The sequence below is a fragment of the Martes martes genome (genome assembly GCF_963455335.1).
Source record: "Martes martes genome assembly, chromosome: 2".
In the NCBI taxonomy this organism is placed as follows: domain Eukaryota; kingdom Metazoa; phylum Chordata; class Mammalia; order Carnivora; family Mustelidae; genus Martes; species Martes martes.
Genome location: NC_137889.1, coordinates 105,989,143 through 106,001,465, shown reverse-complemented (window position 1 = coordinate 106,001,465; position 12,323 = coordinate 105,989,143). Strand labels below are relative to the sequence as shown.

General features: G+C 37.0%; 1 protein-coding gene across 2 annotated transcripts in view; it reads left to right on the top strand.

Annotated features, from left to right (window-relative positions):
- The window catches only part of TBCK (TBC1 domain containing kinase), a 205,621-nt gene that overhangs the window by 6,688 nt on the left and 186,610 nt on the right, over positions 1–12,323 (top strand). For both annotated transcript variants that reach the window (XM_080796178.1, XM_080796177.1), the window contains exon 2: positions 493–713. In XM_080796178.1, the coding sequence (XP_080652304.1) occupies positions 521–713 (193 nt within the window). In that variant the 5' untranslated portion in view covers positions 493–520. The remainder of the gene's footprint in view (positions 1–492; positions 714–12,323) is intronic.

Sequence of the window (12,323 nt, the reverse complement as noted above, 5' to 3'; positions counted from 1 at the left end):
TCAAATAAATTAAAAAAAATAATAAAAAATAAAATAGAGGCCCTGATAATTTAACTTAATGGTTGGTATCTATATTTCCTCTTTCCTGACTTTACTCACTCTGTGAGAAGGAAAAATTCTTAATAGTCTTGATGGTCTCTTCTCTGTTCAAGCTTTAGGTAAAGAGAAGATCCTTATTGATACAATTATGAAATAACAAACTTCCTCTAAACTCTTAAAACTGCCAGGTGTCATTGAAGAGGGAATGTTCTATATTTTCCTTTTTATGCCATTGAAAATCTTTGATTGTGATTTGAACTACAGTGTAAATTTGTGATTAGGTGGTTTTTCCTCTTTGATGTTATCTTGGAATTTTTAAACTTCAGTATTTTTTACTGTGAAGTGTTCTTATTGGCATTTTCCTCCAAGTTATATATTATTAATCATATTTAAGGTGAGAAAACACTGGCTTAATTTTTGGTTGATCTGTCATAAAATTCTCTCCTCTTCCAGGTTATCTTAGAAGATCTAGGACTTGGAAATGTTTCCCCTGAAGGATGCTGAAATGGGTGCCTTTACTTTTTTTGCCTCGGCTCTGCCACATGATGTTTGTGGAAGCAATGGGCTTCCTCTCACACCAAATTCCATCAAAATTTTAGGGCGATTTCAAATCCTTAAGACCATCACCCATCCCAGACTTTGCCAATATGTGGATATTTCTAGGGGAAAGCATGGTAAGTTGTTCTTTTTTTCTGTTTTTGTGCCCTTTATTCTGTTACCTTGATTAGGTTACAGATATGCAGTGACTGCATACAGTAATCAGTATGTGTTGTGCATGCGTGCCTTCACCTTCAGTCCAGCCAAACTCAGTCTCTCAAGTTTTCCTGATTGCCTTGGCCCCTCACATGTCCCTGGTTTAATACTCTTGCTGTTTTCTCTCTTGGATTATACTATGCTCCATTCTGTACAATCTGAGTTTAGTCCCTTTCTTAGATTTTTTTATAGCTTTTATCATATTTTTTATTATTTTCTATTTAATTTGTCTCTTCTGAGGATTCTTAGTTTTTTGAAGAAAAGAGACAAAACAAGGGCACCAGTGTGGCTGTCAGTTTAGTGTCTGACTCTTGATTTTGTCTCCGGTCATGGTCTCAGGTCCTGGGATTGAGCCCTGTGTTGGGTTCCACATTCAGCCAGGAGTCTGCTTGAGATTCTCTCTCTCCCTCTACCCCTCTTTCCCACCTGCCTGCATGTGCATGTGTGTGCATTCTCTCTCTCTAAAATAAAGAAATAAAATCTTAAAGAAGCGGGGGCTAATGACTTTTACCTCTAACCTCAGAATCAGAACTGCACTGAGCACACAAGAGGCATTCAATAAATGTTGGTTGAGTGAATAAAATAGCGAATGACTACATTTTGAGGGATTCATGTTTTTCAGATCTGAGAATAAGGATTTTTAATTTTCTCTTTCAGGGAAACCACCTATCCTTAAGCATATTTCTTTCCTTCTATAAAAAGGAAATGAAAGTGCTAATGTCAAAAATTTTGGAAGTATCTAAATGTATTTTATGATTGAAAGTAATTTGGGCTATTTCCAAATGTAAAGGGAGTCACTAATTTTTTTGGAGCTGCATTAGTCTTTTTATGTAAAATTCCATTTAGAAAACTAAAGTAAAAAAGTTGAATCATGTTGGTTAAAAAGTCAGTGTTTCACCAGGAAGATGTTTACTGCTTTTTAGTAATATATTCAGGTTCTTCCATATCCCATATCTTAGTCCATTTGGACTGCTTTGACAAAACATCATAAACCTAATAAACAACAAACATTTATTTCTCCCAGTTCTAGAGGCTGGGAAGTCCAAGACCAAGGCACCAGCAGATTCATATCTAGTGAGGCCCACTTCCTCATTGGCAGTTACCTTTACCCGGTGAATGAAGCCAAGGTATTCTCTCAGTCTCTTAACAAAAGCACAGAGCACGGGGCACCTGGGTGGCTCAGTGGGTTAAAGCCTCTGCCTTCAGCTCAGGTCATGATCCCGGGGTCCTGGGATCGAGCCCCACAGCAGGCTCTCTGCTCAGTGGGGAGCCTGCTTCCTCCTCTCTCTTTCTGCCTGCCTCTTTGCCTACTTGTGATCTCTGTCTGTCAAATAAATAAATAAAATCTTTAAAAAAAAAAAAAAACAAAAGCACAGAGCGCTCAGGACCTGATTATCTCCCAAAGATCCTACCCCAAAGGTCCCTAATCACCACTGCACTGGGGATTAGGTCTTAACATATTAATGGTGTGGAGGGGGGAGACACAATTATTCAATTTATACCACCCCTAAACATGTTTATGATGGCAATATTTTAACTATTTTAAAATTATTTTTGGAAACTTAATTGCATGCTGAGGTTCCATTGCTTAAAATTATTTTAAATGCATTTCAATGAAATATATTTAATTTTTCTAACAAAATACTTTGTGAAAGTTAACCCTATATATATAGTTGCTGATATTGCCTATAAAAATGGCAATTTCGTGTATTTGAACCTAATATTAAAAAAAAAACAAACCCAAATAATATTTTCTTTGTTTTGCTGAAAGATAGGCTAAATGATACTTTTAATTAGTCTGGGTTAATGGCCTTCAAAAATATTTGTCCTGGGGTGCCTGGGTGGCTCAGTCAGTTAAGCATCTGCCTCGGGCTCAGGTCATGATCCTGGAGTCCTGGGATCGAACCCCGGAAGGGCTTCCTGCTCAGCCTAGAGCCTGCTCCATTCTCTCCCTCTGCTGTTCCCCCTGCTTGTCTGCTCTTTTGCACACGTGCTCTCTCTCTCTCTCTCCCTCTCTTTCAAATAAATAAATAGTCTTTAACAACAAAACAAAAATTTGCTCTGAAAACATTTACATTTTATAGACTTGGAGTAGAAAATGTTTTTGTAATAAATATTATTAAGTTAATATTTATGGAGTATTGTGATTGAGGCAGTTTTCTAAGTGCTTTACGTATTTTAATGAACTTAATCCTCATAACATTATTGTGAGATAGAGACTATTATTATTCACATTTTACAGATAAAGAAATTGAGATACAGAGCAATTAAGTAACTTATCTAAGGTCATACAACCAGTGAAGAGTTGGAATACTAAATATTTTATCATATTTCAAAAGATTTTTGAAGCTGAAATAAGTGTACATTGTAATGCAAATATTGATACCTCTACCAATCAGAGCTATTCAGTGCCTTAAACACTATGGAGCTCTATCATGTATCTAGTGTCTTGAATATTTAGGTATGTCAGGAGGTCTCAGAAAGAAGGTGGTGAAAAGATTTGTCTTGTAGATGATAAAAAATTGTGATTTTTCATATTCATATGTGTATATACATTCACATTCACACACAAACACAGAGAAGTTAAAATATACATTATTCTGTTGGGACCTTCTTTACTATGCAAGATTGCCTTTGATTGATTTATTCACAAATATCGGCAAACCTTCACCAGCCTTGGCCTAACCTTTCAAGAGGGAATGTAGGTGGGGCCATATTAAGGCCATAAGGGTCTCTCTCCACAACGAATAAACATGGAGGGCAGAGCTGATGGAAAACCAGGATGGAAGTAAAGTTTTAAAGATGTTGATGAGTTGAAGATTTGTTTAGGAACCAGTCTTTCTTGTCTACTCTGGCATTTTTTACCTTGTGCTTTGGCATACATGCCAGTCCACTGTTGTTAAAATACTTTAACAGTCTTATGCCTAATATTATGGCCCTCCTGTGCTAGATGCCAGATATATGATGAATAAGATAGGATCCCTCTAGAAGTAGTAGAGGAAAAAAATGTAAACATGATTTTAATATAGTAATAGTTGTTACAGCAGATGATGTACAGTGTGCTATGCTACGCCATGGGAGTACAAAGGGAAGAATGTTGAGTTCTACATTGAAGAATGGAGATATTCATCAGACTCCATATAGAGAGGTTTTTTTTTTTAATTTTATTTTTATTTTTTTTTAAGATTTTATTTGTTTGACATAGAGAGATACAGTGAGAGAGGGAACACAAGCAGGGGGAGTGGGAGAGGGAGAAGCAGGCCTCCTGCCAAGCAAGAAGCCGGATGCAAGCTCAGTCCCCAGGACCCTGGGATCATGACCTGAGCCCAAGGCAGACGCCTATCAATTGAGCCACCCAGGCGCCCCCATATAGAGAGTTTTAGTGGGATAGGAGACTTCAGAACACAGAGGGGTAGCTTTGCTGTCTGTGAAGTTGTATTTACTTTAATTTATTTTAATGGTACCAGTGGCCTAAAGAAATAGCAGATTTTCAAGAGATGTGCTGGCCTTTTACTGTTGACATATTCCTAAGAAAGCAAATCTTAATATTATTCATAATCATTTTTATTCTTTTTTTAAGATTTTTATTTATTTATTTGACAGACAGAGTTCACAAGCAGGCAGAGAGGCAGGCAGAGAGAGAGGGGGGAAGCAAGCTCCCTCCTGAGCAGAGAGCCTGATGTGGGGCTCGATCCCAGAACGCTGAGATCATGACCTGAGCCGAAGGCAGAGGCTTAACCCACTGAGCCACCCAGGTGCCCCCATTTTTATCTTTTTAAAGGAATTTACATTTCTTATTATAATTTTTCTTAAAAAATTGACATACATAAAATATTATATATACATATACATAATATTTTGTGTATACAGTATATACATGAAAAAATATATTTAATCAGGATGGGGAGAAAGGAAACAAAGTGTAAGATAGTAAGTGATAATATTAATTCTTAGTTTCTTCACATGGACTATAAATTTTTTTGTTGACTTCTTATAGGTCAAGGCACAGAAGAAAATTGATCTGCTTCAAATTACATTCATAATGAAGCAACATATTAAGAAATTAATTTCTAAATTTTTCCTTAAATCTGGAAAAATGATCAGTTGCAAGCTTCATAATGTTCATACAATATATTGTATTTTCAGGTGATATATAGAGATATTATATAGAAACTTCTATGTTATGAGGATCTGAGGTATTTGTTATTATGGGCAGTGTTCTCAACACATCTGGCTAAATTTGCTTTATTTTTCTTTCTTGTGTTGATCTCTGAGTGGAAACCTCTGTAGCTTCTTGTCCCAATTTTTCTGTGGTAAGCATTAGGTAAAATAAATTTGACAGTTTGAAATAGCACTTGAGGGCCACAGGGGCCTATGAATGGACATGAGGAGATCTATGGACCTTGAAATTATATAGACAATTTTGTGTGTGTGTACATGTATGCACAACCATTTTTTGGATAATGAGTCCAAGTTTTAATCAGATTCTCAAAAAGGATTTGTAATGTAAAGAAAGGGTTTAAAAGCACTTATGCAGAGTATCAACTACATGGAGAGAATTTGTCTTCTTTATTTAAAGACGATCTGGAGAAATTCTAATGTAGGCAGTAAGCCCTCCAAAGTTGATTTGACCAGTATCTATAGGTGTGCCATATCACATATTTACCAATCCAGAGACCCACATTCAGAGCCACTGAACTATAGAGTTTTGCACAAAACCTTCTGGCTAATGCAGTAAGGAAGAGCTGAAATCTTTTTCTCTATTTCATTCTGAGAGAAGAGGTGCTTTTTCTGATTCGCCTATATATAGCCATGAAGACAAAGGGTAGCTGTACCCACAGGAAACTTTATAGATAGCTCTAGCCATTTGCCAAACATTTAGAAAGGAACTTTTGGCAAGTTTGTTGTTGTTTGTTAAAACCATTTTTTTTCTTTGCTAAAGTTTTTATTTGATGAATGGCTTCAATAACATTAATTAAATATTTTGAAATTATAGGAATAATTTGGGGTATTTTATATCACTGAACAATTGATAGATATTGTCAATACCTGAATGCCTCAATCACCTTTTCCACCACTACCAATCTAATTACAAATTCTGAAGAATTTACAGTTGTTACATCGGCCCAGTGTCAAAACCACTCCAAGCAAAGCTTGGAAATAGTATTAGATCCTTATTATCATTTGTAGCTGGTAACCATAATTAGTGTTGCTGTTTTCCATCTGCAGTTTTGAAGTAGCCTGTCTTCCCAAACTCTTGCCACTTAGTTCTTAGGATTTCTTCATTCTTGTATCCTACAGTGACTTTTATTTTTTTCCACTGTGTCTAGAAGTCTATGCAGAGCTTCACATCATCCAACTGGACTCTTGGCTTCTCCCTAGATTTTGTTCTCCCAGTTCTCCCTAGATTCTGTTTTCTTGGGATAATTCACTTAATTGTCCTAGATATTTCTTGAGCTCCTTGTTTTCCTCCCTCTACCTAACTGAGCCTCTGTAAACACTGAACTGGGAGAAACTTATCACATAATTCCTCTTTCTTTTTAGTTATCAGTGTCAGGTAGAAACTGATCTCCTTAGACACTATTAGACTCTGTTGGTGTTGAAGCTTGCTCAATAATCTGGGTACTCCCATATTGCTGGTTACTCTGCTTCCCCTGCTCCTAGATCTCAGTAGCCCTCTTTTCTAGGGTAACATGGGTCATAGATATGTATAGTAGTCATGTATTTTAAGCTTGGCTTCCTAGAATGAAGATATTAGTGATTGTCAGAAGGTTAGGGAATTTGATTGTCTTGTTTATATTGGCAGTGTTCATTGTCCTGAAAAATTGTATGCATAAGGAATAAATCACTGAATTAAAGTAAGTTTATATAAAGGTCTATTTGTTCCAAAGCACTCCTGTAATTTCAGTTACATTAAGTTGAAAAAATAGAAGAAGTTTCCCTTCTACAATCTCTTTGAACAACACGTATTTCTTAATGCTGTAACACCACATGATTTTGGTTTGGACTCCACTTCATTGTCTTCTCAAAGAATTTTGATTTTGTTTCTCTTTTCCCCTTTTATTTTGTTCTTGCTATGCAGCTATCTCATATCTTGTCATTGCCAATTCCTCTACCTTCCCATTCTCACTTGCTGTTATGTGTGACATGTGGTCTATTTTAGTAACATGTTTTCTCATGTTAGGTTAGCTCAGAAGTCAGGCTTTCTCTGTTTTCTGTAGATTATTCAAAACTGATTCAAGGTGATGTCAGTTATCCCTAACTCAGGATGAAGTATTGAATCTCAAGAATAGTGGACATTTTATTAAAATTTAGGAACCTGATTTATTAAAAGAAAAGTTGATCAAAATATCTTTAAAAGAAAAAAACAATGAAGCATGAAAATATTTAAGTTAATAAATTTTCTCTTTTTTCTTTTGAGCTTGAAATCTCAGCAGTGTTTAGAAGCAGAATGACGATTATAAATGATAATGCATCCCACTTTGGGGTTTTTTTGTTTATTTTTTTAAAAGATTTTATTTATCCATTTAGAGAGAGAGCACAAGAAGGGGGAGCTGCAGGGAGAATGGGAGAGCAGGCTTCCTGCTGAACAGGGAGCCCAACAAGGGGCTCCATCTCGGGACCCCAGGATCATGACCTGAGCTAAAGGCAGACATTTAACCAACTGAGCCACCCAGGCACCCCTCTTCCCATCTTATTTGGCTTTTTTTTTTAAGATTTTATTTACTTATTTATTTGTCAAAGAGAGAGAGAGATAGAGAGAGAGCGCACAAGCAGGTGGAGCTGTAGGCAGAGGCAGAGAGAAAAGCAGGCTCCCCGCTGAACAAGGAGCTGATGCAGGACTCGATCCCAGTACCCTGGGCTCATGACCTGAGCTGAAGGCAGTGGCTTAACTGACTGAGCCACCCAGGTGTCCCTTACTTGGCATTATTTACCCAGAAATCTTTTGGTGGCTGCTAGCGAAATAAAAAATTTAAAATTATTTTAATTAATAGATGTGAAAATTCAGGTAAAGAATAATAGCATTGTTAAGGACCTATAAGATAATTTATTCTATATCTCTAGCTGCATATACCTTTCAACCTTAGTGTGTCTGTTGGTTCAGAGTTTCATCAGAGAAATAGAACCAGTAGGATATTCATGACTGTGGGGTTGGGCGGGCTATCAAGGATAAGCTATCAAGGATAAGCTGTACTCTTGGACAAAAGCTGAAGCTGCAGTCCATGAGCAGAATTTCTTCTTCTGCTATTCTGCTATTTAATCATTGCAAATGATCGAATCAGAATCACCCACATTATCTAGGATAATCTTCCTTACTTGAAGTGATTATAGATCTTGATCATTTATAGCAATATACTTTTTAAAAAATTTTATTTATTTTGTTATTTGACAGACAGAGATCACAATTAGGCAGAGAGGCAGGCAGAGAGAGAGGAAGGGAAACAGGCTCTCCGCTCAGCAGAGAGCCCAATGTGGGTCTCGATCCCAGGACCCTGGGATCATGACCTGAGCCGAAGGCAGAGGCTTTAACCCACTGAGCCACCCAGGCGCCCCTATAGCAATATACTTTTATAGTAACACCTAGATTAGCATTTGAGTAACTGAAAACTATAGCATAGTTGTGTTGACTCATAAAAGTAACCATCCGGTGACCTAGTAACAATACTGTGTGTGTTTTTTTTTTAAAGATTTTATTTATTTGTTTGACAGAGATAGATCACAAGTAGGCAGAGAGGCAGGCAGAGAGAGGGGAAAGCAGACTCCCTGCTGAGCAGAGAGCCCGATGCAGGGCTTGATCCTAGGACCCTGAGATCATGACCTGAGCCAAAGGCAGAGGCTTAACCCACTGAGCCACCCAGGCGCCCCACAATACTGGTTTTTAAGAACAGAATTTGTATTTGTCAGTTTTACTATCTAAACATTTATTTAGATACTGTATTTTAAAAGTGATGAGCTAGCCTCAATTTTTATTTTAACAAAAGAATGATATAGTTACTGTTATCTAATAACCTAACACACTCACAATTTACCTTTCTTTCTCAAGTTAAAAAATTTTTATTAAAATCTTTCTTCTAGTTCCTCTCCTCATTCAACTCCTTTATTAAATCTTTCTTGCTCAATATTGTACTCTCTTCAGTTTTTTAGCATTGACTTAAAACATACAGTTCAGGCTGTATTTACACTACCGTGATACTTGGCATTCATCAAATATTTGTTAGAAGAGAGATTATTTCACAGTTCTTGTATGTTCCACTCTTTAAAGTTCATCTTCATGTCACATTTGTTTTTTATAAATAATGCCACTACATTGCTGACTTTTGTTTGGCACATTGTGATTCCCAGATATTTTTGTCGTAATTTATTCTGTGAAACTCTATTGTTTTTATAACAAACAGCAGTTATTTCCAAACAGTGGTCCAGAGTTTCAGGATGAAGACTCTCTAATGATTTCTTGAAAAAATTGTTCATATTTGAAACATTGTTTTGGTGTACATTCCATTACCTGTGGGAGAAACGTTGATATTTTGCCAAGGATTATGTCTCCCCTGTATTAAAATAATGGTTCAGAGTTCCATAGAATCCTGAAACTTTGCAAACTCTGCTTTATGATATTTTGAAGGAGTTTCTAGAAGAAGCCTGACAGTTTTTTTTTTCTAAATTATTTTAAGCCTGATCAATTAGGCGAGTGCCAAACACTTCGAAAATCTCTCATGGATATGGACATTTATGAATATCCAACTTAAAATTATAAATTAATGGAAAATACACATACTAATGAACTCAGATGTTTTTGTTTTATATTAAAATCAGCACTATTGAGGTCTTATTATGCCTAGTTTATAATGTAGGCATATAATTTTGTACACAGGACAGACCTCTATTTAGATAATGACTATCTTCACATAAGACTCTTATTCATTTCTAATGGTTACATCATACCTTTGCTCAAGCTCATTTAGTCAACAAGTATTTTTATATTAGATACTAATATGTTTGAGGTGCCAGTTCTAGACACTGATGATACATTTAGAACAAGACTAACATGTTCCTGCCATCATGAAACGTATTATGTAGTGGAGGAAAAAGGACATTAAATAGAGGGGCACCTGGGTGGGTGGCTCAGTGGGTTAAGCCTCTGCCTTCGGCTCAGGTCATAATCTTAGTGTCCTGGGATCGAGCCCCGCATTGAGCTCTCTGCTCAGCGGGGAGCCTGCTTCCCCCCTCTCTCTGCCTGCCTCTGCCTCCTTGTGATCTCTGTCAAATAAATAAATAAAATGTTTTAAAAAAAGACATTAAATAGAAATGTATACAAATCCTTAGAGTCGAAGTAAGTGCTACTGAAGAAAAGTACAGTGCAGAATAGATTATATTATAGGAGGAGCAAATTGATTTGGGGACACCAGTAAAGTGTTCCTTATGGAAGTCATATTTAACCAAGGAATGAGTAATAATAATAGCAAATATGTATGTGCCGGGCACTATTCTTGATCCCTATTACGTGTTAACTTATTTCAACCTAACAACAACTCTATGAAGTAGGTGCTATTTTTTCCCTCATTTTATAGAAGAGGAAACTATGGCATAGAAAAAGAAGCAAACTTCTCCAAGGTCACATAGCTAATGAGTAGTAAACCTGGGATTTGAGCTTAGATAGAAGAGTCTGTGCTTTTAACCTCTGTGTTTTATGATAGGAGTTAGCTGGGAGATGAGAATGAGGAAGATCATTTCAGACAATGAGAACCCATGTGCTAATACCTTAAGCAAGATGGGGAAGAGAAGGCTAGCATGACTGGAAGTTGGTAAGCCAAAGTAACAAAAGATGAAACTAAAGAGGACATTTGGATTTATTATTATTTTATCACTGAGACTTTAGTATGAAAATATGATGGATGGTAATAAGAATTAATGTGAGGTAAGTTAAGGCACATTGTACTCTCATCTCATATTAAGAGGATCCTAACTTGGACCCAATTTGTGGTGTGTGGAGGAAACTACAGATTCTGGAAATATTTGGGAGATAGAAATAGCAGGACTTTTGTTTGGATTTGAGAAAGGGGGATTATTCCTAAGTTTCTAGCTGATGGAGCTGGCAGGTGGTACCATTTACTGAAGACTCAAGAACAGGTTTCAGGAGCAAAGTTTAAGTTCAGTTTGAGTTCTGTCAAGTGAGAGGTGACTTTTATATTAAAGTGAGAAATTTTCTATAAAAGCCTGGAGTGCAGAAGGGAGTTCAGCGCTTGAAATAAAATTTGCAAATTTTCAGCCGTGGAAGTAAGTGAAGAGAAAACACAGTATGAAGACCCCGAATCAAAAGTAGAGGAACTAGAAGCATTTCAGTTAGGGGTGCCATTGTACAGAGGAGACTAAGGAGAGGCAGCCAAATAGGTATTAGGAAAACTGGCATAATGTTGTAAAATGAAAGCAAAGGAATGTAGCAGCTTCCCATCTTGTTTTCTGATTGTATTTGCTTTTTCCTCCTATAACTTCACAGTTGTACACAATTGCTTCAAGTTCAACTTTGTGTGTTTTTTTCTTTATTGAAGAACTGATTTTCTTTCTTATTCTTTTTCCCTTTTTCCCCCTCATTAAATATTCTTTCAAATTTAGTTTTCTTTAAGTTCTTATTTAGATCACTTGCAGTCTTTCATCTGAAAGTGATCACTGTCATTTAGAGCTTTTTTTGTTTTCTGTTTCAGATCATTCTGTATAACGCTACCCCCTCAGAGAGTTTCAGCTTCCAAGATTTGACCCATGTAATATACTGCCCTCATACCTTACATGATTGCGTGTGTACCACTGTCCTTCATCTCTACTCCCACATGCAAGACCTTACCTTGAGTCAGTTGTTACTGAGAGTTGTTCCTTTTGCTGGATCTCCTACTCTGTAATTCTCCTTTCCCATATTCTGCTCTCTCATTTTTTCTACCTTTCCTACTTTTCATTTTCATCAAAACTCTTTGCAGTGATCAGTATTCCCAATCTCTTTGCACTCTCCTTTGTTTCATCCTAGTCTGCCACCTATATTTTGTGTTAATCTTCTTCCTCATCTATCTTATTTTGCATAGATATTCACAAAACTCCACAATTTCTTTTAAACCCGTGATCTCTCCTGAAATGACCTTATCAAATTCCCAAACACTTGTAAGCTCATTTGTACTCTCTCACTCCTCTTACATGCATTCATTAAAAAAAAAAAAAAATGGGGGGGCGCACCTGGGTAGCTCAGTTGTTGGGCATCTGCCTGTGGCTCAGGTCATGGTCCCGGGGTCCTGGGTTTGGGCCCCACATTGGGCTCCCTGCTCAGCAGAAGGACTGCTTCTCCCTTTCCCATTCCTCCTGCTTGTGTTCCCACTCTCACTGTCTCTCATTCTGTCAAATAAATAAAAACCTTAAAAAAAAAAAGATTTTAAAAAATGAGGGGTGTGCCTGGGTGGCCCAGTTGGTTAAGTGTCTGCATTCAGCCCCATCTGTGATCTCAGGGTCCTGGGATTGAGCACCACATTAGGCTCTCTGCCCAGTGGGGAGAGCGC